The 21,173-nt window shown below is 42.7% G+C and overlaps 2 protein-coding genes across 2 annotated transcripts in view; one reads left to right on the forward strand and one right to left on the reverse strand.

Annotated features, from left to right (window-relative positions):
- SUGCT (succinyl-CoA:glutarate-CoA transferase) overlaps nucleotides 1-14,657 on the reverse strand; it is a 643,685-nt gene extending 629,028 nt beyond the window's left edge. The window contains exons 1-3 of the mRNA XM_021078652.1: nucleotides 14,482-14,657; nucleotides 1,918-1,969; nucleotides 927-1,000 (exon numbers count right to left, since the gene is read on the reverse strand). Coding sequence (XP_020934311.1) covers nucleotides 927-1,000; nucleotides 1,918-1,969; nucleotides 14,482-14,581 — 226 coding nt within the window. The 5' untranslated portion in view covers nucleotides 14,582-14,657. The remainder of the gene's footprint in view (nucleotides 1-926; nucleotides 1,001-1,917; nucleotides 1,970-14,481) is intronic.
- On the forward strand, nucleotides 14,700-17,208 carry MPLKIP (M-phase specific PLK1 interacting protein). The gene is made up of 2 exons (XM_003134903.4): nucleotides 14,700-15,392; nucleotides 16,499-17,208. Exons 1-2 carry the CDS (start codon nucleotides 15,054-15,056, stop codon nucleotides 16,697-16,699), a joined length of 540 nt encoding a protein of 179 aa, XP_003134951.1. The 5' UTR covers nucleotides 14,700-15,053; the 3' UTR covers nucleotides 16,700-17,208.

The raw sequence follows: 21,173 nt of genomic DNA on the forward strand, positions 1-21,173 counted from the left end.
CCGACTGGGATCCATGAGGATGCGAGCTGGATCCCTGGACCTGCTCAGTGGGTTAAGGATCCAGCATTGCCACAAGCTGCAGTGTAGACTGCGGATGAAGCTCGGATCCGACATGGCCTCACCAGCAGCTGCAGCTCCACTTCGAGCCCTAGCCCAGGAACTTCCATGTGCTGCAGGCGAGGCCATAAAAAGAAAAAAGTTGATCTTAGTCTAGGTGTTTTTTCCCTCGAAATATTTAAAATTATAAAATGGGAAAATATTGTTTTCAATATAAACAGGAAAGAATGACTTAGGTTGGGGCATCTGGGTTTCTTCCGAAAGGACACTGATTCCATTCCTCTCTCCTTCATCTACGTCCCAGTCCTGCCGCTCTGCCTTCCCCTTGCCCAGCCTTCCCTTCACCCCACAGGGAGGGGATGCGCCCAGGCCCACTCTAATCTCATCTCAAGAGCAAGGTTTGTGTGGGGCTCAAGAGGGCCAGGATCAGAGCTTGTGCCTGAACACCCTTACGAGCTACGTGACCAGGGACAAAGTCCTTGATCTCTCTACCTCTCTGTCTCCTTATTTATAATCTAGGGGTAATAACATCAGCCCACAGGCTGCTGTAAAGATCAAATAAATTCATACAGGCAAAGGGCTTAGAATCTGTGCCTGGCACCAAGTGTTGCTACATCACGGTTATTACATGTTGCATGGTCAGGTTCATGTGAAGGACTTGACTTGGGCCTCAGCCCTCGGCAAGTTTCAAGAGTAGAAAGAAATCTAGTATTAGTACAGCTGCAGAGGGAAAAAAAGAATGGAGAAGGGGAAACAGTCACTTCACTTCAGTGCTCTTCTCACCTTACATAAGGTACATGGATATTTTAAAAACTATTAAAAACATTTAGTAGCTCATCGGCATGTTTCAAAGAGAGCAATGGTTTTACCTGGTCTTTCCACTTTTATAACTTCTGCTCCAAGGTCTCCTAAATTCATAGTAGCAAAAGGTCCTGCCAGCACCCTACAATGTCAACAAAAATAAATAAATTCACTACCATCTTTAAGATTTTTATATTAAGTCTTTTCTTAACAGTCCATCAACATAGATAAGCTCATGCCATGTTAATAAGAATTAAAACTGTTTAAACTATTCAAAAAGTGATTTGCCTATACGTATCAAGAGATTCACAAAGGCTATTCCCTTTGATGCAGTAATTCCACTTCCAGAATTTATCCTAAGGAAGAAGCTGAAAGATTTCTTGAGGTAAAGATTTAGGTACAAGTAAATCTAGTTTATTATAGAGAAACACTGGAGGATGTGACAACTACACAATAAAATATCATATTTTAGTTGAATTTTGAAAGACATGGGAAAATATTCAAAACACAACATATGTTTAAGACGTGAATAAACCTGTAATTGCAATAGTCTCTTTTTTTTCAATAATTATATATAAATATGCAGATTGGAAAGAAACTTACAGACATTACACTAATTGTTTCTCAGAATGATGAAATTACAGGAAATATTCTTTTGTTTTTTCTTTCCAAAATTTCAATGAAACACTTATAAGCACCCTCTTTTTTTTCGGCTGCGCTGGTGGCACATGGAAGTGCCTGGGCAAGGGACTGAACTGGTGCCACAGCAGCGAACCAAGCCACCGCGGTGACAGTGCCGGCTCCCTAAGCCACGGCACCACAGGAGAGCTTCATAAGCACCCTCTTACAACCCAAAAACTAAATGTCAGGAGTTCCTGTCATGGCTCAGTGGTTATTGAATCCAACTAGGAACCCTGAGGTTGCAGGTTCGGTCCCTGGCCTGGCTCAATGGGTTAAGGATCCAGGAATTTCATTAGCAGCCTCTTACAACCCAAACTAAAGGTCTTTCTAGAGACAGGGACAACTCAATCACCAAACCATAGATGAATCAACACGAACCTTGTTAGATCTAGAATTTTTACTCCCGCCAATGGCTTCATATTGTCAGTATCTGGAAGAACACAGAAAATACTTGAAGGTAGCTGATTAACAATTTTCAGAAGAAATAATGCAGAATTCTTCATATTCTATTTTATGTAATCTCTATTACTACCAAATAAGTAAATAAATAAATTTTCCTTCACATTTCTGCTTTATATATAACACAGGAACCCTGGCCCAATCCAATACCTCAATCTGTAAAAATTAAAGCATCTATCCTACCATACAGCAAAGGGAACTACAGCCAATCTCTTATGATAAAACATGATGGAAGATAATACGAGAAAAAGAATGTTTATGTGGGTATGGCTGGGTCACCTTGCTGTCCAGCAGAAACTGGCACAACATTGTAAATCAACTATACTTTAACAATTTCTTTTAAATGAAGGCCTCTAATACTAGATTATTCCCAATTAATAAAGTCCAAAGCTACACGTAAGATGGTTTGTCTAATGAACAATAAAAGCGGGAGTGGAAAGGTACGTATGGGCTATGACCACAGAGGATTCTTCGGACACTGAAGTGTTCTGCATGACGCTGTAATGATGAGTACGTGCCATCACACAACTGTCCAAAGCCACAAGCAATAAACGGAGCTCTCCATCACCAAAAGCTCCCTCCTGCCCTTGACAAACCACTTCTCCCTCCTGCCCAGCCTCATGCAACCACTGATCTGCTTTCTGTCACTATAGTTTAGTTTGCATTTTCTAGAATTTTATACAAATGAAATCATGCAGCATTTGCTCTGTTGCGTCTGGCTTCTTTCATTCCGCATCATGAGGTTAAGAATCATCCCTGCTGTTGCATCTTTAGGAGTAGCTTTCCTACCACGTGGACGTACCACACGTGTTCATCCAGTCAGCTGCGGATGGACACTTTACGTCACAGTGAATCAAGCTGCTATGAACACCCAGATAGAAGCGTTTGTGTGGACATGTTTTCATTTCTCTTGTGTAAACACCTAGTGGAATGGGTGGGTAACAAGTAAGTTTACACTTAACTTTCTAACAGAGTTCCAAAGTGGTTGTACAACAGTGCATGCATGGAGTTCCCTTATGGCATAGCCAGTTAAAGACCTGGCATTGTCGCTGCAGCATCTCAGATCACTGCTGTGGTGCAGGTTCAATCCCTGACCTGGAAACTTCCACAGGTCACAGCTGCAGCAAAACAAAACAAACAACAATAAAAAAGAAACAGTGTATGTGAGTTCTAGAAGCTATACACTCTCACAACACTAAGTATTGTTAAAATCTTTTTTTTTTCTTTTATCCTTTTTTTAGGGCCATGCTCACGGCATATGGAGGTTCACAGGCTAGGGATCGAATTGGAGCTATAGCTGCGGGCCTACACCACAGCCACAGCAATGCCAGATTCAAGCCGCGTCTTCGACCTACACCACAGCTCACGCCAATGCTGGATCCTTAACCCACTGAGCAAGGCCCAGGATTGAACCCACAACCTCATGGTTCCCAGTTAGATTCGTTTCCTCTGCACCACAACGGTAACTCCTCCGGTGTTGTTAATCTTTTTAAGGCTGGCCATTCTAACAGGTATATGATGTTAATCTGTGGTTTTAATTTGCATTTCCCTAAAGACTAATGCTGCTGAAAATCTTTTCATGTAATAATTGGCCATTCATGTATCTTCTATTGCGAATCACTTTACCGTTTTTAATATTGAAGCTAAATATTCAAAAATCCATCAACAAGTGAAACATGAAATAAGCACTAGCACATTCATACAACAAATTACCACACCAATTTTTTTCTAAATGAGACATATTTACATACCCTGACATGTAAAGTTGACCAAAATATATTCCTAAAGTTAAAAATAAAACAAGTCGTGGCTCAGTGGTACTGAATCCAACTAGCACCTATGAGGATGAGGGTTCAATTCCTGGCCTCACTCAGTGGGTTAACGATCTGGCATTGCCGTGAGCTGTGGTATGGGTTGCAGATGCAGCTTGGATCTGGCATTGCTGTGGCTGTGGCACAGGCCCGCAGCTGCAGCTCTGATTCGATCCCTAGCCTGGGAACTTCCATATGCTATAGGTGCAGCCCTAAAAAAAAAAATAAAGTGGTAGAACAGAAAATAATATGATCCTATATTTGTAAACATAAATAAGAACATTAAAAATACGTGTTGGTATTTGTAGGAACATTCATAAAATTCTATTGATGGCAAAATCCTAGGGTAAGAATTTATGGAAAACTTTCACTAGCTAAGTTACATATTTTTGTAATTTTGCTTAGTTGTGATTATGTGTATAATCAGCAAAAAAAAAAAAAGAGAAGGAAAAAACAAAGAGTGAAAACATAAAAATAAGTAAAATGAGAGAGAAAATAAGATATTTTAGAGAAAAGACCTCAAACATAAGAAGATATTTTGACATCATTAGGAATGAATGGACAAGTAATTCTTCATGTTACATAAGACTCCAAAAATACTGGTCTTCTGTACTCATCTCTTTCGGGGCATCTGCTTTATTCAAATGACGCAGGAAATACACTTAGGGGTCTCTTCATCCCACAAATCTCATTCTATTACAAATCTACAAAGAGAAGTCTATATTTCACTACCAATGTCATTTTACAACAATAATAAACTAGTAAAACATTGCTTAATGATGCAAAAACTTTTAAAATGAACTTATTTAACATCAGGCAATAAAATTTTACTTCTATTATCCGAGAAGATAAACAGAAAGGACTTCTAGAGCTCATTTAAGTCAAAATCAATTAATGAGTTTTAAACAGGTAAGGCATAGACCTTGGAGACTGCCTGTATTTAATTCCCTGCTCCACGACTTACTACTCAAGTGACCTTTCACCAAAGTGACTTCACTTCTCTGAGCTTCAGTTTCCTCATCTGAAACACCAATATCACAGAGCTTGCAAGGACTAAATGAAATGCTGTATGCAAAGTTAGTACACTTCCTGGCATAGAGTAAACGCTCACTAAAAGTGGACACGTTACCATCATCAAGTTATCATAACATCACAATACCTGTTAAAGCAGACAACTTAATCAAGATTTGAAGACAAAAGAAAAACACAGGACACATGATTATTTTAAGGAACAGAAAATTACATATATATATTTCTCAATACTCTATACTTAAAACAGACATCCCGGAGTTCCTGTCGTGGCTCAGTAGAAACGAATCTGATGAGCATCCATGAGGATGCAGGTTCGATCCCTGGCCTTGCTCAGTGGGTTAAAGATACGGTGTTGCTGTGAGCTGTGGTGTAGGTCGAAGACGAGGCTTGGATCCCATGTTGCTGTGACTGTGGTGTAGGCCAGCAGCTACAGCTCCAATTCAACCCCTAGCCTGGGAACCTCCACATGCCGGAGATTCAGCCCTAAAAATGCCTGTTTTAGAAAGGTCAGAATAGGCTGATTACAGGGGGGAATACAGCTGAAAATGGCATCTATTATAACTAATTTGTTGAGATATATTGAGCAGCTTGTATATCACTCTATCTTATCTGGCCTCTAGGAGAGAAAGCTATCACGATGATACAGCTGAGTAACCATGCAAAGAAATATAATCATGATGAAGCTGCCATCAAATCTATGCTTCCCAGAGCTGCCTCCAGGACTCCCCCTGGTATCTGGCCCTTAGGCTTCCACCGCACAAATAAAGCTGAGCAGCACCAGTGTGGACATCACTGACAGATGCCCACACAGTGGCTCATCTGTCTAACAACAATTAGGATATCCTTCCCCCACTGTACTAGCCAACTAGAGACTTTTTTTTTTAAAGTCAAGTCATAAAACAAACTTATCAAATATCACCATCGAATACATGTGATATACAACGAAGGATTTCTCAATTTGATATTTTATAAAGAACTTAATTACTAGCACTTAGCAGAGTGAGAAAGTAGATGGTTGTCTCTTCAAAGCATGCCCTCTTAATCTGCTGAAGCTTTATTTAGAACAGTTAGCAGAATGTTTTCTTTCTAACACGTTAGGAGTCTTGAAAGAAGCTCTGACCCCAACAGTATAATTTGGCAGGTAATTGTAGAAATTGAGAGTACTTGGGAAACAAGCATTTGCTGCAAAACATTCCAGGGAAACTAAAAATTTTGAGTTGTTAAAAAGGTAGTGTGGACGTGCTGCTAAAGTTATGAGGCAATTGATTTGCAATCAAACAGGCTTTTAAACTGCTGGATGCTGCTCTTTTAATGAAAATTTGAGAAAATTTAGGAAGAATGGTACAAAAAGACCAAAGCACAAATCAATGCTAATCCCAAATCCCTCTCCTCCTCTACACTTCCCAGCTTCTTGTGCAGTGAGATTGGGGCCAAAAGCCCAGAGTCTGGCCAATGACACATAAACAGAAGTAATATAAGCTAATCCCAGGCCTGATCCTTAAAAATATCCCATGAAATCCTCCAGGCGGCTCTCCTCCTGCTGCAGTGACCTTAGAGGCTACAATTTTCCAATAATGTAACTATATGTACAAGAAAGATGTTTTACTGTATTAAGCCCCTGAGATGGTGGGCTAGTGTGTACCACAGCCCAGTCTGGCCTATCCTGATCAATGAAGAAACCAAGCACCCACGAAGGAAAAATGGTAGCCTCTAAGTGACTGTGCAGCATCAGAGCCAACAGCTGGGAAGTCCATTTCAGGAGTAGTTTGTTTCACAGTTAGCAGCAGTCTTCAAACTGAAATATGTGAGGACTTTCCTAAGAAACGAATAAATCATTTTAAATAAATCAATTTCCAGGTCTTCCACTTCCATACATATTTTTTCCTAAAACTGATCAAATAAGGCTCAGGAATAAGCCTTCAAAACAACAAGACTTCTTCCACTAGACAAAGGGGAAGTGTATTCCTCACATTACAGCTCTTACCCTCATCTTAGTTCATGCTATAAAATTTACTTGGAGAAAAACTTTTAAATAAGAACTTAATACATGCAATGGATTGCTTTTCAAAAGTCATTTCAAAGACCACTGCTATAGACTGGCATGTGGAAGGGTAGAAAATGGTACCAACTTAGAGACTTTGTAAGTCAATTTATAGTTAAAGGAGTCACGACCAAAAGTAGGAAGCCGGGGATTGGGGGTGGGTGGGTAGAGTCTTCTTTTGGTGCTCAGGCCTCAGTAATGGGCCAGCCTGAAGGGAACTACTTAGAAGCTAAGTGGGTGAACAGGAACTGGAGGAGGAAATAATAGCTACAAATGACTGAATGTGAATGCCCACAAATCCAAGAGGCCCCTGGAACCGCTCTGTGGTGGGGAGGTGGCTCTCCTCCAGACCGTGCAAAGGCAAGCCCTCTGGGCAGGTCAGGGAAAGGCGTCCCTTCCAGGAAACAAGAGGCAGAAGAGCATCACTGGCACTTGAGGGGAATTACAATTACCCAGCAATGGAGAAAACGTGGGGGAGGGGGACAGGTGCTGCAGTGTCAGTGAATGGGATGAGTTTCTTTGACCCAAAAAAGGCGGATCCTACTTTGCCGACCTACTTTACTTAAGGAGGAGGAACGGAAGGGGAGGGAAGAAAAGGGAAGGGAAGGGAAGAGAAGAGGAAGGTCGGAAGAAATGTCTGGAGGGATATGTGTGTGAGTAAAAACGTTTCATGACTTGGGTGGTTTTTAACAGCTTCCAAAGGGTGACCGTGACGGGCAGGGAGCTACCTAGAGGGAAGGTGCTGCTTTCTGCGAAGGGCCACAGAACTCCCAGGCACCTCTCTTCAAGCAACGGAGGTAAAACTGACTCCCTAAGGCTTTTAGGGTTTTCGGGGGATGGAGATGGGAGGAGGAGGAGCGTGTTTCCAAGGACGAAGCCAGGCCTTGAGGTGTCCCAGCCGTGGTGTTTAAAACGTTTAATACGTATGATCAAGTTGTCCTCCAGAAAGGCAGTATTAATATATGCTGGACCAGCAGTGTAGGAAAACGGTGACTATGATCTGAATATGATCTCTTGGTGGTTTTTTTTTGGGGGGGTTGTTTGTTGCAAATTTAACAGTTAAAAATTTGCATGTTACTGCCATTTTAATTTGCATTTATTTAATCACCTCTGAAATTAATTTTTTCACACTTGCTCTTTTTCATATCTCATAAATAACCTATTCTTTTCCTTTTTTTCTTTTTTGGCGGCCCCTCAGCACATGGAGTTCCCAGTCCAGGGATCAGATCTGAGCCACAGCTGCAACCTAAGCCACTGCTGTGGCAACGCCGGATCCTTAACCCACTGTTCTGGGCCAGGGATCAAACTTGCATCCCAGGCTCCTAAGACACTGCCAACCCTGTTGTGCCACAGCAGGAACTCCAAGAATCTATTCTTCTTATTGGCCCATATTTCTACAGGCACATTTATCTTTTTCTTATTGACCTCTATGTATTTTTTGTACAGTAATATTACCCTCTTATGAGTCATAACTAGTAAAAGTAATTTCTCCTTATCTGCTGTTCAGTTTTTGGACTTTTTTGGAATTTCACTTTCAGAAACATCATCTCTTTTACTTTCTGCCTTTGCAATTGTCTCGGGGTCCCTTCAGACTATCCATACTTTCAGTGATTTGCTAAAAAGATTCACAGGACTCAGCACATCCTCATATTCATGACTAAAGGTTTATTACAGCAAAATGATATCTGACCAGATGGGCGAGTGAAAAAGAGTCTGGAAAAATCCATGCAAGGCTTCTTATGTTTTCTACCTCCCATGAGGAGCCACACCAAGCTTCTCTGTTGCTTCCTTCTCCAGCAACAAAAAAAATTCAGTACCATGTGCAGTGTTTCCGCTCAGGGCGGTCTATTACAGACTCAGAATCTAAGGTTCTCACTGAGGGCTACTCACATAGGGACTCTTGGCTCAGCATACACCAAAGTTCTGGGCTCCCAGAAGAGAAGCAGGTGCTCCTCGTAAATCATACAGATCATACAGATCATCTAGGCACCTAATTAATTAAGAAGCAGTTCAGGTGCCGAACTTGCAGAAAGGTCCTTCTAAAGATAGCAGCCTGAGGGCTGCTATGTTAACGCTTTCCTGCACAGGTGTCAGGCTTTACCAAGCCCACATTATCCCATTCCAAACCATGTGTAGCTGCTTTTCCCTCTTTTTTTTTTTTCGTTTTGTTTTCTTTTTAGGTCCACACCTGTGGCACATGGACATTCCCTGGCTAAGGGTTGACTCCCATCTGTAACTGCAGGCCTACACCACAGCCACAGCAACTCCAGATCCGAGCAGCATCTTATACCTATACCGCAGCTTGCGGCAAGGCCAGATCCTTAACCCACTGAGTAAGGCCACGGATCGAATTGCTCGCTCCCGGGCCCTATGTCGGGTTCTCAACCTGCTGAGCCACAACAGGAATTCTGGTTTTCCCTCTTAAAAAGCTTTTATTTTACTACTGAAAGATTTAAAGTATGTGAGGTTTAATTATTCTGTTTAAATATTAAGCATTTGCTTCTTAGATAAAAGACTAATATTTTTTCTTGCTTTCTATTTTCCTAAACATTTCAGGTTTTCTAAAAAGGTATGTATTGTTTTTATAATTGGAAAAATACAATGATACAAATTCTACTGACATTAAAATTTTAGGTACTCATTTTAAAACAACAATTTGTGCTATACTTTAATAAAAAATTTTAAAAGGCACAACACTGTAAATCAACTATAATAAAACTTCTTTAATTTAAAAAAATTCTTTTAAAAACTGGGTCTGAGAGGGAGTTCCCATTGTGGCGCAGCAGAAACGAATCCAACTAGGAACCATGAGGTTTCGGGTTCGATCCCTGGCCTTGCTCAGTGGGTTAAGGATCCAGCATTGCTGTGAGCTGTGGTGTAGGTCGCAGACACGGCTTGGATCTGCCATTGCTATGGCTCAGACGTAGGCCAGTGGCTGCAGCTCTGATTGGACCCCTGGCCTGGGAACCTCTATGTGCCACAGGTGTAGCCGTTTAAAAAAAAAAAAGACAAAAACACAAAAATATGTATATATATATTGGGTCTGAGAAAAGAATAATCATATCTTAACATTTTTCTTCACATCTAAGTATTCTGTCAGCAATTTTATTATTTTCAATGAAAATTTTTACAAGTGTGAGTAAATGCATTAACACTTGTATTACATGAGTGAATATTAGTCTAAAAGAGGGAGTTCCCGTCGTGGCTCAGAGGAAATGAACCTGACCAGCATCCAGGAGGACGCAGGTTTGATCCCTGGCCTCGTTCAGTGGATTAAGGATCCGGCATTGCCGTGAGCTGTCGTGCAGGTTGCAGATGTGGCTCAGATCCAGCGTTGCTATAGCTGTGGTGTAGGCTGGCAGCTGTAGCTCCCATTCTAGCCTGGAACCTCCATATGCCACGGGCGCATCCCTAAAAAGACAAATATATATATATATATCTCTAAAAGAAAATAAGTAGGTGTAAAACATTTCACCTGTGCTTGACTACCATGTAGACAATGCCTAAAACTGAAAAGGTCAACAGGAGTTTGGCTCTCAGACAAAACCAAGTCGCTCCTAACACCTGCTTTATCAATTAGAACATTACCTAAGTGATGGTTCCGTGGTCTCTGCCCCATCTAGTGCAGGCCTAACCCCATCAGCGAACGAACTAATCCCATCCTAGAGATGCATTTACCTTTCTACTCCTGACAGCCTTGAACACGGAAGAGATAACAGCAGGACCTCTACAAGGAAAACTGAGGTCATCTGCAAGTTTTCAGGAAACATTAAGGTAAAGAGCACACTCCAAGTAGACAGGGGCTCCATGTCCGTGGGTCCTCCAACGAACAGTGGGTCAAAAATACTGGGGGGAATTCCAGAAAATTCCAAAAAGCCAAGCTTAAACATGCGGTACCTCCCACAAATATTTACACAGAAGTTACATGTATTTACAACTATTTACATATCATTTACATCATATTAGGCACTGTAAGTAATAACGAGATGATTTAAGGTATACACAGGATGTGCGTTCTATGCAAATGCTACACCATTTTATAATAGTAAGAGATTTGAGCATCCTCGGATTTGGGTATCCAAGGCAGGTCCTGGAGCCAAACCCTCGCAGACACAGAAGGATGACCATACAAGAATTTCTATCTATAGACACGGTTGAACACATTCTCCTAATACGTGCTTTACATCAAAAATATATGATTTAATATCTGTATTTATTCAAAAACACGAGGTTTTTGAAACAGAGATCAGAGCTGCTATCACTTACATCACGAAATACACCATTTTTGCCACATGTCATATGCCACGGGCATCAAAATGAGACCCGGTTGGTTAGGCCTGCACATACAGGGACTGAAACACAGGGAAGGTCTCCAAAATTATACATTTCTTAGTTTGTATGGGAGAGCTGCCCAGCAGCCACCTTTTCCTGAGCAAAGCAGAGAAAGCCAGAGTCCCTACCTAAGGTAAGCAAATTCTCCCTGGGTCCCAACCCTTTGGAACGTAAATACATGTCTCCAAACGGAAAGATGAACTTCAATCTCAATCTTAGGAATGCCTCCAAGGCTCTGCGTTTTATACCCTTTGAAAAACAAACACGAAATCCCTGGAAGTCCTCTAACAAGCAGTTCAGTCATCTTTTAACTTCCAAGGTTTGCCCTTTCACCGGGGTTGTAGTTTCCTTGGGTTGGAAAGCCCTGACCATGCAGAAATATTCCCTCCTTGGTAACAAGCAGTAAAACTAATCAAGGTATTTACATTTGCACCATTCATTAATACCCGACACCTGCCTAAAATACTGGCTTTCCTCCCTTTCTAGAGAGCCCTAGAATTCCTCAGAGGTCCCCCAGAAGTGACTTTTCAGGGACAGAGTTAAAGTAGGGGTCAGAGTAAGCAGCTCTGGGACCCCAACTCCTGCTCCAAACACAAACCCATCATGAAGGTTCTACCTCCCCAAAAAAACTTTAATCTACTGAAAAAAGAAACACCAAAAAATCTTCAGTAACCAAATACAGATCCTGAGTCTCAAAGAAACAGGCAAGGCCCCATTTACATTTACAGTTTCCTTTGCTTGGTACTCTCACTTGCATTAATGGACAACTTGTAAAACATACCACAGCATTGACCAATTATTTGGGGGGCTCCCCATACAGAAAGTTCCGAGGTTCTTTCTGTCTGTTGATGTCCTCTTGTACAATGCCACCTGAAGACAGCACCTAGCCACTGATAGCACCCTCAGTGAAAGCACTATTCTATTTGAGATCTTGTTTTCTGATGCTGGTCCTCCCTAAACAGTGAATTCTCTTTTTGTGAGAACACCACCTGTATTACTCACAAAAATAAGTGCCCATTTCTCTCCACCAGACTCAGACTTAGTTCCTGGGGCAACCACCACACTCTCATACCCATCATCCCATCTTCATTACTTCCGGGTAGCCCAACATAAAACTTTCACCCTCCCCCTCATCTCTCTGCCCCTTAACTAACCACCATATAAATAAATTCTATACAAATATATGCCTGGGGACCTCAGATGCACCAGTTCAGGCAGTTGACTGCAATCCTCAGGTTAACACCGGGGAAGATTCTAGCTACATTTACAAAAGTTAAATGTTAAGGTTATATATCTACTAACGTCTAAACCTAAAATAATATGCTACAGTACCACGGTCCGGAGTTTACACCCTACATGCTTATTTAATCCACTGCATTTTTCAAAAGACAGACGCTGATCGTCAATTCATATTTCTTTCTCCAGGAAAAGAGACAATGGCCTGGGATTCAAGAAGCCTGACTTCCGACCCCACCTCTGCTTGCTGTGCGAATTTTAGCAAGTTACTTCTCGGGACAACGGCTCATCTGGAAAAAGGCAGGTTGCTTATTCTCAGAACTGATCCAAGTGGACTCTGGACGTTTTCATTAATTATTAACAGTATATTCTCTCAATTCTCATTGAATAAAAACGTATTCTCTCAATTCTCATATATACCTGAAAACACAAGGAAGGCACAATGTCAGCATAAACCACCCGTTAAAAATTTTCCACTGTATCTCTCTTCTTCCATTTCTTTTTTCTCTGGCAGTGCCCCCAGTATGCAGAAGTTCCCAGGCCAGGGATCCAACCCACACCTCAGCAGTAACCCAAGCAACAGCAGTAACAAAGCCAGGTCCTTAAACTGTTGAGCCACCAGGGAACTCCAGCCCTCCCTGTTTGTAATGCAAGTTCATGTGTAGAAGACAGCAAGTTACTGGGAGAAACATTCTGGAAGTGTAAGCCCAATAAAAAGACAACTTACAGTACTTCACTCCATTCGGCAAATCATTTGCCAGTTATTCAAAAATTAACAAAGCCACTGTTGGTCCTGTCACCCTCATTTTCCCGCTCCCTCCCTTCAAAATGCAGATTCATTGATGACATAAACGGTGGCGTTACAGGTGAGAATCACCGACCAACGAGGAGACCCACTCATTCATTCAGGAGACATATGGGTGCCAATTACCAGGACATTAAGCACCAAAGACAATGTCCAGAAAGGTGAGCTTTTGGCCAGGCTGTAAGTGTGTAATAAAGTGGATCACCTGGGATCCTCAGGCCTTAATCGCATCACAAAGCCTTAAGGGTGTTATCCTGTGGTTGACTGAATCTACCACTTGTGTCTAAAGGAGAAACTGGATGAAGTGAATTCCCTCCGAACAAACAACTAAAAAACTGTGTATCTCCATTCATCCAGGAGAGAAGCTGAGCAAACATCACATTCTTCAGCTGGCCATGTCACAGAACAAAGGGACAGTGAAGGGTGGCAGCTGCAAAAATGTGGTCAGGCGGAAAAGCACAGGTCCAGGCTACCCAACAGGCCATGATTAAATCAGTTCTGAAGTTCTTAAAGAGTCTGTTTCCTACAAGCTGATTTCAAAAAGAGTCACAGGTGGACTGTGAGTCCCAAATTGTCAGGGAGTAAAGAAAGTGCTATAAAACTGTAGTAAATCTAAATTCCATCTTCTAAATAAAATTCTGGGACAGGTGTCCAGTACAAAGACCTGTTCTGTTACGGGGTTCTTTCTGAATACATTAGGGGGTCATTCTTGAACTATCACATTTTTCTTTCTAACGTAAAAGCCCGTGAAATGATCCCTCTTTTAAGAGCTTTGGCCAAATGTCCGTCCTTTTGAAAATCAGCATCTCTGCTTGCCAACCCCCTCCCTGGCCCGCTCGCCCTTAACCAGCTCAAGGAAGGAAGTCGAGTCCTAAAGTCTGGCATCTGCGAGCGCAGCCTCACCCCCGTTAAAGACGCAGTCGGCAGCCCTGAACTGCGACTGGGTGTGCATGTCTGAAGTTACTCCAACTTGAGGGACCAGGGGAGAGCCGAGCCCCCGGCCGGACCGCGCAGGGGCCGGACCCGGGCCGGGACGCCGGGCAGGGGGACCACCGCGCGGCCGCGGCGCGGGGCGCGGGGCGCGGGGGAGACACGAAGGGCCGGAGGGCAGGCGGCGGGGCCAGCGGACCCGCGGGAACGCGCAGGCGCTCCCCCAGGACGTCGCCAGAGCGGGAGGGCTGCGGCTGGGGTCCCTTTCGCGGCCCGGCCCGCGTCTCGAAGGGTACCTGACTGCGGGCGGCCGGTCCACAGTCCCCTCCCGCCGCCCCGACGGGAGAGCAGGCCTGTTCTCCGCAGAGCCGCGACCCTCGCCCGCGTCGCCAGCATCGCGCGCCGCTCAGGAGGTCTCCGTCCCCGCCGAGCCGAGGACGCCGCGCGCGCCGCCCGCAGCCGCTGGGGGCGCCCGCGGACACCTCAGCCCCGCCCCCGGCCGGGTGGGCGGGGCTGGGCCCGGCGCTCCGGGCGCCCTCCAGGCGCCGGGGAGGCCTCGCGTCAGTCGCCGTCCCAACCAGGCTCCGCGAGACGTCCAAGGCCCTCGCTGGGGCATAACGTCCCGCCCTCCCTTAATCCTTTCTCTTCCTTCGTCCTTCACTTATATCAGCTCAGTGCGATCATCCACTTAGCCACCCGCCCAAGCGGAACGCTTGTGAGGCCGGAACCACCGTGCTGGGTGCTGCTGGCAGACGGAGGACTGTTCTGGCGACGGACCACCAAGTGTCTGCGAAGGGTGGGCCGGACAGTTCCGGCGGCAGAACGCGCCTGCGAGGTCCTGTGTTCGTCGCCGTCTCCGTCTCGTCCGATGCACCGACAGAATTTTCGACCCCCGACTCCTCCTTACCCCGGCCCGGGTGTAGGAGGTTGGGGGAGCGGGAGCGGCCTCCGGGGTGCCCCGGGCGGAGGCGGACCGCGGCCGCCGTCCCCGCGGGACGGGTACGGGAGTCCCCACCACACGTCGCCGTACGGGCCCCGGTCTAGGCCCTACGGGAGCGGCCACTCTCCGCGACACGGCGGCAGCTTCCCTGGGGGCCGGTTCGGGTCGCCGTCCCCTGGCGGCCACCCCGGCACCTACGCCAGGTCCCCCGCGGGGTCCCAGCAGCAATTCGGCTACTCCCCGGGGCCGCAGCAGACGCACCCCCAGGTAATACTGGCCAGCGCTTGCCGAGCTCTTAGCGTCTGGCAGGCGTGGGGTAAGCATCCCTTCACGCGGGTTACTCTGCATCCTCTGAGGTGAGCCTCTTGCTAGCCCTTGGTGGTCGGTGCGTCACCTGAGGCTCGGAGAAGTTAGGTGGAACTTGCCTTCCTCTGGAAGGCGGCGGAGCTGGGCTCTGTCTCTGGGTCTTCCTGCGTTGTCACGAGCGTCCCGCCTCTCCTGCCAGGAGGTTTCCCCAGCGCGGCGCCGTCTCTGGGGCTTTAGGGCGTCTTCCTCCTGCTGGCGCCTTTTTTTTTCTTTTTCTTTTTTTCTTTTTTCTTTTTTTTTTTCGCCTTTGTGTGCCAGCTGCACTGGCTTCTGCTCCAAGTCTTCTCAAGGGAGAGTCGGTGATAGTGGAGTTTCCCATTGCTCTCGGTGAGAGGGATGCAGGGAGTACGTGTGGCGTGTCTAGGTTTCTCTGGTAGTTTTCCGGCTTTGCTGAGTGCTAAGCTAAACCCACCCCTTTTGAGTCTGGAGCTAAAGAGATGGGAAGGTCCAGAAATTTTGAAGCTGTAAGGTAAACGTTTTAATTTGCCTCTAGGAGGAAAACAGGGAAATATTGAAGGAAAACTGCAATTGATTTCCTAAAAAACAAGACTTTTTTAAAAATTAATAAAAAAAACAAAAGTAGTTATCACCAATTTAAAGTTCCACAAAGTTATTACCTGAGAAACTCAGAAGTATTTGAGGTGACAGTGAGCCTTTAAATACTTTTTTTTTTTTCCCCCTTTTTTGGCCACCTGGTGGCTTATGGAGTTCCCAGGCCGGGGACCAGTCCCAGGCTGCAGCAACACCGGATCCTTTAACCCACTGTGCCTGTGCTCATATCAGACCTGTGTCCTAGCGCTGCAGAGACGCCGCCAATCCCGTGGCGCCATAGCTGGAACTCCTAAATACTTCTTAAAGACATTTAAAGGAAGCATGGACTTTGCAATTAAACATTGGTATTAAAGATAGAACTTTTAACTAGCAATGTGATCCCCACTAGTCTCTGAAGAAAAAGTACCACTTACCTCTTCTAAATGTCTTTTTAACTGGTGGTTTTTTTCCTAAAGGGTTCTCCAAGGACATCTACGCCATTTGGATCAGGGCGTGGTAGAGAAAAGAGAATGTCTAATGAGTTGGAAAGTTATTTCAAGCCTTCAATGCTTGAAGACCCTTGGGCTGGCCTAGAACCAGTGTCTGTAGTGGATATAAGCCAACAATACAGCAGTACTCAAACATTCACAGGCAAAAAAGGAAGATACTTTTGTTAACATTTCTGAAATTCAGCTGGAAGCTTCATGTGTCAGGAACATCTTGGACAAAACTTTTGCTTGTAATTAAGTTGAACCCTAACTTGGTGACTTTGAGTAATTAGTTGTGTCTTCTTTCATCATATCAAGTATTTTTGGTATTAAAGAAGACATGGTAGGATAATTTGCAATATTTAGCCCTCTGGAAGTGCCTACCACATTTTAGAAGATTGACAGTTTCCAAATACTTAACATTCTTGGTTATATAATGGACATTTGTCTTTTAATGTTTTTCCAATGTTTTAAAATAAAACATTTTGTCTTTTTAGCTAATTGTGCTTTTGTCATATGCTAAAGAAGGATTATTAAAGTAATGCTTTGTAATCATGTGGTTAGAATTTGTAAGTATATATTTTGCATACTACTTTTGAAAATAAAATAGACCATCCTTTGTGCTGTAGACAGTTCTATATTTGTTCATAAGGAAAGGGGGTAAAGAAAGAATAAAGGAAATTTCTATTCCTATTATATCCATTGTTTTGCGTGCATATTTTATGTAATGCTTTTGTAAAAATGCATTGAAATTTGAAAGTTACAGAAACCCACTGAAGCTTAAATAAAACAGTATTTATACCCTTTATACTCATTTAACTGGAAGGAGCCAAGGATAGACCTGTTTCTTGCATAGCTAGGTCAAAGAATTCAGTAACTGAATATCTCTTCTCCACATCTCTCAGTATTGTGGAGTCATTTTCTCTTGAGGCCCAGGAAGGTGCCTACCAGCAGTCTCAAATCACTTCCATTGTGAGAGAACGTTTTCCAACTCTCTCAATCCCAGTGAAGACAGATGGGCCATGCTTATATCATGTTTTCTAGTCCTGATCCAGTAACTATGATCAAAATAATGAGGCATAATTAGTTTGAGCATGGACCCACCCCTATAATAAAGTAGAATCTCATCATCTTCAGCCCCACCTAGGCCTACCTGGATTAAAGAAAGGTTTAATCCGTGGGAGTTCCCACTGTGGCACAATGGGTTAAGAATCCAGCTGCAGAGGGGTGGGTTCGATCCCCAGCCCCACACAGTGGGATTAAGGATCTGGTGTTACCATAGCTGTGGCTTGAATTCAGTCCCTGGCCTGGGAACTTACAGTGCGGCCATTTAAAGAAATTTTTTCCAGGAGTTCCCGTCGTGGCGCAGTGGTTAACGAATCCGACTAGGAACCATGAGGTTGCAGGTTCGGTCCCTGCCCTTGCTCAGTGGGTTAACGATCCGGCGTTGCCATGGGCTGTGGTGTAGGTTGCAGACGCGGCTCGGATCCCGCGTTGCTGTGGCTCTGGTGTAGGCTCTGGCGTAGGCCGGTGGCTACAGCTCCGATTCGACCCCTAGCCTGGGAACCTCCATATGCCGCGGGAGCGGCCCAAAGAAATAGCAAAAAGACAAAAAAATAAATAAATAAATAAATAAAATAAAAATTTTTTTTCCAAAGGAAGGAATGCTGTGTACCTATACATAGTAATGGGGAGAGAAATATATAGGGATTTTTTTTTTCTTTTACCCAGCTATTTAAGTCTTATAACGTTAAGGTTTTTTAGATATTTTGGGTCTCAATATATGATGGGAGTATAGCTAGTTAAAATTGTGTTTAAACAGTCCCAGAAAGAAACCTCTAAAAATGAAATAGCCACACCATCTATTTGAGTCATAAAGGTTAATGTTAGGTGAAGCAAAACAAAATAAGAAGGGAAGGATTTTAATTAATAAAAATTCTATGAGACCCAGAACTACTATGACCAGTTACTAGCTAGCTGAGTTATTTAACTTCTCTGTGCCTCAATTTTCTTGTATGTGAAATGAAGAAGTTAATAGTACCTATGTCATAAAGGTGTTATGTTTTGAGGATTAAATGTGTTTACATGTGTGAAAACTCTTAGGCCACAGCCTGGCACATAGTAAGCACTCTAAGTGGTAGCTTTTACTTTCTCACTCTCCCCTATATCCTCAGCTCTTAGAATGATGCCTGAAAAAATAGTAGGTGCTAAATAAATACCTGGTAAATGGATACAGACATTCTGATTACAACTAAGATACTGCTCTGCCTTTATCTCCTATATATAAAGACAATAATAAGTTTCTCCCAGTATTTTAAAGGGAATGTCCTTATTTTCTAAGATTTATCTTTCTAGTTGATTTGAGGTCATGATGTATGAAGAAAATTAGAGCAAGTGGAATACATTTGTATACCTTTTATTGAATTTCATAGGTAAGAAATATCTCTAGGAAATGGCATTTGGAAATAATTAATAAGCCATTGCTTAGAGATCATGGATTATTGGCAAAAAATAGGCAGTCAAGAGGCATACATTTTATGCTAATGTATCCACTCATATTTGGAAGACATTCAAACTGTAACTGGTCTAATGAGTTAGGGGCATTTTATTTTATTGCTTTATAAATGTAGTGTTAACTAAATGAAAATTTTCTTTTCTGCCAAGTTACCAACATCTACTGCCAGAGGTCTGATCTTTCTGATTTTCTTAAGAGAAACATGCTTTTGTCCTCAGGAAATGCATGTTGCTGTATTGCTCTGGTTGGTAGTATATATAAGAGTTGATTTTCAGCATTGATACGGATTTGTTTATATGACTAGCCTATTTTTTTTTTTAGCTGAGTGGAAGGAATTGATCATTTTTTGGATGAAAATGATTCTTTTTTATTGTTCCAGAATACACATTTTTACCTCCATAGAGAGGCTAAGTATCTTTGTTAGGGAAATTTTTAGTTAAGTGTGCATCTTAAATATTCATGTAATTAAAGAATAGAAGTGTAACCTCTGACTTGGTCTTCAAACAAGGGTGTTTATGCCTCTGGGAAGTATTTAACTGTAAAGGCAAATAGAGCTCTAAGGGGATCCAGATCCTCAAGTTCAATGTGCACTCTTTGTTAAAGTGATCTGCCTAAAGAACATTTCCATGATCAATGGATTATGCCAGTTCCCTATTTTCTCTTCTGCATTTTCATGATTTCCTTTCTCCCACTTGAAAAAACAAACATATGGCAGGTTGTGTTTTTCAGAAAACGCGAACAATATTTCAGGTCCCTCGTACTACTTCATCAAGATGTAGAGTTATGTCCCTGCCCTTTGAACCTAAGCAGACCTTTCTGACTGCCCAAGGAAATATGGGGAAGTTAATTATTTTCATTATGGGTGAAGTGTGGGCTTAGAAATGGGTTGTATTGGCCCGTGTGGAGATACCACTTGGATGTGTTGTCGAATGGGAGGATAGTGGTGACAGCTTTTTGTTTAATGACTTTGCCTTGTCTCCTGACTGTAAAAAAAAAACAACAACAAAAAAAAACACAACATTTTTCCTGTGGGTGAATCATGTGAAGGTAAAGCAAAGAGCATGAACGCAACACAAAGGGAAAGACATCTTATTTTTAGGCGACAAATGATAAAAGTTGCCTGCCTCATCTTCTTAGAATATTCAAGATTGGTATAAAAGCAGTTTGGGTCAATCAGCTGTCAAGCAAACTGTCTTTTCCCTGTTTTCAATGATAACCTGATGACTATGTCTCAAACCTGTCTCGGTAGCATAATTTGCATGATTTCAAGGAGGATATTAAATTTTCTGTGCTTATTTCTGACATATTAACCTTATATATTCTAGTTAAAAGATCATATTTCAGAGGTAAGTCCATGGTTTTTATATTTTCTAGAGCATTTTTCAGATTCTTAGGAAAAACATTTTTATTATCCTTTGCCAGTTCATTATTAAATTCTATAAATCCATATTAATTTTTTCCTAGCTTATCTCATACTCATTGTCTCTGAGCCATTTCTCTGGGGTTTTTTTTTTATTCCAACTATGTGTTTAGGTTTTAAATTAACAAATATATGTGAAATGTACTGCAAATAAAACACTTGATAGTCACAGGTATAACTTGGATAAACCCTGAACTTATATAGGTTGGACAAGATGAACTAGTTTTTCATCTAATCTAAGACGCTATTATTATACAATTACATATAATCCACTATGTGCCACTTAGTAAAAACACTGCCAGCCAAATTATAATAGGCCATAAGTTATAAGATGCATCCCAACTTCAGGATGTTAAATGTGCATCTTAATTTAAGAAAATACCATAAATAATATTCTTAAAAACAGAACATGTATTTACATATAGGTGTAGGTGTAAATGTCTACAAAACATTGACTAGGACAGTGCATTTAACTTCAGAAAACTAGCTTTATTTAAATAGGATTAATTCTTCCTTCTCGGATTTTTATATTCTAGTTCTTTAAAAAGCCTAATTACGGAGTTCCTGTTGTGGCTCAGCAGTAATGAAACTGACTAGCATCCATGAGGACACAGGTTTGATCCGTGGCTTCACTCAGTTGGTTAAGAATCTGCGTTGCTACAAGCTGTGTAGGTGACAGACGCAGCTCAGATCCCACTTTGCTGTGCAGTGGTGTAGGCCAGCAGCTA

The sequence above is a fragment of the Sus scrofa genome, chromosome 18 (assembly GCF_000003025.6).
Source record: "Sus scrofa isolate TJ Tabasco breed Duroc chromosome 18, Sscrofa11.1, whole genome shotgun sequence".
NCBI classification, from domain to species: Eukaryota; Metazoa; Chordata; class Mammalia; order Artiodactyla; family Suidae; genus Sus; species Sus scrofa.

Coding starts and splice junctions, on each gene's coding strand:
- MPLKIP (XM_003134903.4), top strand. CDS start 15,054: ATGCACCGACAGAATTTTCGACCCCCGACTCCTCCTTACCCCGGCCCG. Junction 15,393..16,498: donor CGCAGCAGACGCACCCCCAG/GTAATACTGGCC, acceptor TTTTTCCTAAAG/GGTTCTCCAAGGACATCTAC.